Source organism: Borostomias antarcticus, assembly GCF_949987555.1.
Source record: "Borostomias antarcticus genome assembly, chromosome: 25".
Taxonomy (NCBI): domain Eukaryota; kingdom Metazoa; phylum Chordata; class Actinopteri; order Stomiiformes; family Stomiidae; genus Borostomias; species Borostomias antarcticus.
In genome coordinates, this window is record NC_140258.1 from 1,199,921 (window position 1) to 1,204,920 (window position 5,000).

The window sequence follows — 5,000 nt, forward strand, 5'->3', positions numbered from 1 at the left end:
TATCAGTTTTGGCACTTTTATTAATTTATTTATCAAGGTCGAGGTTCACTATTTGTCTCCCATGGGAGAAATGTATCTAATCCAAAGAACATTGTTAAAAAGAAAAGCCACTGTCAACATTTAATAAATTAATTGTTATCAAAGTCAATAATTTGATTTGTTAAGAAAATTTGTTAAGAAAATGTTAAAACTTTTGATTAAAAAAAAGAATTCAATGAATAATCGTGTTAAATAATCGTGATCTCAATATCAATCAAAATAATCGTGATTATGATTTTTGCCATAATCGAGCAGCCCTACGTGGGAGTCTATCAACTCACTTGTGCTTCTGGATGTCTTTGACTCCGTTTTTCAAGTTTCCCAGTCTTTCTGAAGGATTGTCCCTGGACACGAACAGATACATAGAAAACACTGTGTGTCTGGGAGCAGCTCAGCGGGGGATTGTCAAGGTGAGAAGCAGAGATGGTCAGCGACTCACCTGCATAGTTTTTTGATTAGATTGGCAGCGTTTTTGGTGATCTTCTTTGGAAATTCGATCATGTCGATGCCTCTCAGGATGATGTTGTAGGTCTTCATGGGGTCTGGCCCAGAGAATGGAGGGCTGGAGGTCAAAATGGAGATGTCAGTGAAAATCACTCACCACATGTCCCAGATTGTCTACAAATCCCTTCTTTAGACAAAAGTATAATAATATGTACAGTTTGAAGCCATCTTCATGTTTGTTGTGTACCTGCCAGTGAGAAGTTCAAACATGAGGATGCCTAGGGACCAGTAGTCGGCGGAGATGTCGTGGCCCTTGTTGAGGATGATCTCAGGAGCCACGTACTCTGGTGTGCCGCAGAATGTCCACGTCTTCTTCCCAAAGCCGATCTTCTTGGCAAAACCAAAGTCCACCTGGGGAGAAGGACACGGAACACCCCGCAAGGCTGCGTTCACACGGCAGGTTTTGCAAGCTGCTAAAAACGCTACTGAAGGCGCGCCGCATTGTCCCTGGCCGACGCCAAGCGACAGAACACAGCAATCATAGGGACTGGTGTGAGGTCAGGTATGGGGTTGAGGTTGGGGCTGTAGTGAGGCTGTTGTGAGGTCAGGTATGGGGTTGGGGCTGTAGTGAGGCTGGTGTGAGGTCAGGTATGGGGTTGAAGTTGGGGCTGTAGTGAGGCTGTTGTGAGGTCAGGTATGGGGTTGGGGTTGGGGCTGTAGTGAGGCTGTTGTGAGGTCAGGTATGGGGTTGAGGTTGGGGCTGTAGTGAGGCTGTTGTGAGGTCAGGTATGGGGTTGAGGTTGGGGCTGTAGTGAGGCTGTTGTGAGGTCAGGTATGGGGTTGAGGTTGGGGCTGTAGTGAGGCTGTTGTGAGGTCAGGTATGGGGTTGAGGTTGGGGCTGTAGTGAGGCTGTTGTGAGGTCAGGTATGGGGTTGAGGTTGGGGCTGTAGAGGCTCTCGTGAGGCCAGGTTTGAGTCCTGGGCAGACCAGGCAGGGTGTGGTGGGTCCGACTCACCAGCTTGGCGTAGCCCCGGTGGTCCAGGATGAGGTTCTCTGGTTTGAGGTCTCTGTAGATGATGCCTTTCGAATGCAGGTAAGCGAAGGCCTCCACCACACAGGCTGTGTAGAACCGCGTGGTCGAGTCCTCGAAGGAACCCCTGGAGAACCAGAGTTATACTGTATTAATCCTCCCAAGGGGAAAGTGGTCTTCTGCTCTTCTATCTCAAGTCGAGTACAGGGCCAGCCAGCAAGACCGGCGCCCCTGGATGCTTTGAGCTAGCTAGGGATTGAGTGCCTTGCTCAAGGGCACAACGGCAGGCAGCTCCTGGATGTTATGAGTTAGCGTTGGGGTTAAGTGCCTTGCAAAATGATGTGTGTGAAACTGACTTGTCTCTCAGGATGGTCCACAGCTCTCCCCCCAGGCAGGCCTCCATCAGCATGTACAGGTACTTGCTGTCCTTAAACGTCCTGTACAGTCTGGAGAAAACATGTAAAAACACATCATTCAAATGTCTGTATGTCTGAGAAGAGAGAGAGAGAGAGAGAGAGTGAGAGAGAGAGTGTGTGTGTGTGTGTGTGTGCATGTGTGTGTGTGTGTGTGTGTGTCTACCTGACGATGAAGTCAGAGTGGGCCTCCTGCATGATGAGTTTCTCGGAGCGGATGTGTTCCTGCTGCCTGGTGTCCACGATGTGCCTCTTCTTCAGGATCTTCATGGCGAACGTCTTGGTCTCATCGCTCTTCAGCTGCACCTGGACGGACGACACAAGGACATAGAGGGCTTGGTCCTACTAAAACACAAGGACATAGAGGGCTTGGTCCTACTAAAACACAAGGACATAGAGGGCTTGGTCCTACTAAAACACAAGGACATAGAGGGCTTGGTCCTACTAAAACACAAGGACATAGAGGGCTTGGTCCTACTAAAACACAAGGACATAGAGGGCTTGGTCCTACTAAAACACAAGGACATAGAGGGCTTGGTCCTAAAAACACAAGGACATAGAGGGCTTGGTCCTACTAAAACACAAGGACATAGAGGGCTTGGTCCTACTAAAGACACAAGGACATAGAGGGCTTGGTCCTAAAAACACAAGGACATAGAGGGCTTGGTCCTAAAAACACAAGGACATAGAGGGCTTGGTCCTAAAGACACAAGGACATAGAGGGCTTGGTCCTAAAAACACAAGGACATAGAGGGCTTGGTCCTTCTAAAACACAAGGACATAGAGGGCTTGGTCTACTAAAAACACAAGGACATAGAGGGCTTGGTCCTACTAAAACACAAGGACGTAGAGGGCTTGGTCCTAAAAACACAAGGACATAGAGGGCTTGGTCCTTCTAAAACACAAGGACATAGAGGGCTTGGTCCTAAAAACACAAGGACATAGAGGGCTTGGTCCTAAAAACACAAGGACATAGAGGGCTTGGTCCTAAAGACACAAGGACATAGAGGGCTTGGTCCTAAAAACACAAGGACATAGAGGGCTTGGTCCTAAAAACACAAGGACATAGAGGGCTTGGTCCTAAAGACACAAGGACATAGAGGGCTTGGTCCTAAAAACACAAGGACATAGAGGGCTTGGTCCTAAAGACACAAGGACATAGAGGGCTTGGTCCTACTAAAACACAAGGACATAGAGGGCTTGGTCTACTAAAAACACAAGGACATAGAGGGCTTGGTCCTACTAAAACACAAGGACGTAGAGGGCTTGGTCCTACTAAAACACAAGGACGTAGAGGGCTTGGTCCTACTAAAACACAAGGACGTAGAGGGCTTGGTCCTTCTAAAACACAAGGACGTAGAGGGCTTGGTCCTACTAAAACACAAGGACGTAGAGGGCTTGGTCCTACTAAAACACAAGGACATAGAGGGCTTGGTCCTATTAAAACACAAGGACGTAGAGGGCTTGGTCCTAAAAACACAAGGACATAGAGGGCTTGGTCCTACTAAAACACAAGGACATAGAGGGCTTGGTCCTAAAAACACAAGGACATAGAGGGCTTGGTCCTTCTAAAACACAAGGACATAGAGGGCTTGGTCCTTCTAAAACACAAGGACATAGAGGGCTTGGTCCTAAAAACACAAGGACATAGAGGGCTTGGTCCTACTAAAACACAAGGACATAGAGGGCTTGGTCCTACTAAAACACAAGGACATAGAGGGCTTGGTCCTATTAAAACACAAGGACGTAGAGGGCTTGGTCCTAAAAACACAAGGACATAGAGGGCTTGGTCCTATTAAAACAAAAGGACATAGAGGGCTTGGTCCTAAAAACACAAATACATAGAGGGCTTGGTCCTTCTAAAACACAAGGACATAGAGGGCTTGGTCCTAAAAACACAAGGACATAGAGGGCTTGGTCCTTCTAAAACACAAGGACATAGAGGGCTAGGTCCTACTAAAACACAAGGACATAGAGGGCTTGGTCCTATTAAAACACAAGGACATAGAGGGCTTGGTCCTTCTAAAACACAAGGACATAGAGGGCTTGGTCCTACTAAAACACAAGGACATAGAGGGCTTGGTCCTATTAAAACACAAGGACATAGAGGGCTTGGTCCTAAAAACACAAGGACATAGAGGGCTTGGTCCTACTAAAACACAAGGACATAGAGGGCTAGGTCCTACTAAAACACAAGGACATAGAGGGCTTGGTCCTAAAAACACAAGGACATAGAGGGCTTGGTCTACTAAAACACAAGGACATAGAGGGCTTGGTCTACTAAAACACAAGGACATAGAGGGCTTGGTCCTAAAAACACAAGGACATAGAGGGCTTGGTCCTATTAAAACACAAGGACATAGAGGGCTTGGTCCTAAAAACACAAGGACATAGAGGGCTTGGTCCTAAAGACACAAGGACATAGAGGGCTTGGTCCTTCTAAAACACAAGGACATAGAGGGCTTGGTCCTAAAGACACAAGGACATAGAGGGCTTGGTCCTACTAAAACACAAGGACATAGAGGGCTTGGTCCTACTACAACACAAGGACATAGAGGGCTTGGTCCTAAAGACACAAGGACATAGAGGGCTTGGTCCTAAAGACACAAGGACATAGAGGGCTTGGTCTACTAAAACACAAGGACATAGAGGGCTTGGTCCTAAAGACACAAGGACATAGAGGGCTTGGTCCTACTAAAACACAAGGACATAGAGGGCTTGGTCCTATTAAAACACAAGGACATAGAGGGCTTGGTCCTACTAAAACACAAGGACATAGAGGGCTTGGTCCTACTAAAAACACAAGGACGTAGAGGGCTTGGTCCTAAAAACACAAGGACGTAGAGGGCTTGGTCCTACTAAAACACAAGGACATAGAGGGCTTGGTCTACTAAAACACAAGGACATAGAGGGCTTGGTCCTACTAAAACACAAGGACATAGAGGGCCTGGTCCTACTAAAACACAAGGACATAGAGGGCTTGGTCCTTCTAAAACACAAGGACATAGAGGGCTTGGTCCTACTAAAACACAAGGACATAGAGGGCTTGGTCCTATTAAAACACAAGGACATAG

The 5,000-nt window shown here is 47.2% G+C and overlaps 1 protein-coding gene across 1 annotated transcript in view; it reads right to left on the bottom strand.

Annotated features, from left to right (window-relative positions):
- LOC311325898 (cGMP-dependent protein kinase 1-like) overlaps positions 1-5,000 on the bottom strand; it is a gene marked incomplete at both ends in the record, with an annotated part of 136,591 nt that overhangs the window by 965 nt on the left and 130,626 nt on the right. The window contains 6 exons of the mRNA XM_084458716.1: positions 321-383; positions 479-601; positions 731-894; positions 1,499-1,640; positions 1,870-1,959; positions 2,093-2,232. Of these exons, the coding sequence (XP_084314842.1) occupies positions 321-383; positions 479-601; positions 731-894; positions 1,499-1,640; positions 1,870-1,959; positions 2,093-2,232 (722 nt within the window). The remainder of the gene's footprint in view (positions 1-320; positions 384-478; positions 602-730; positions 895-1,498; positions 1,641-1,869; positions 1,960-2,092; positions 2,233-5,000) is intronic.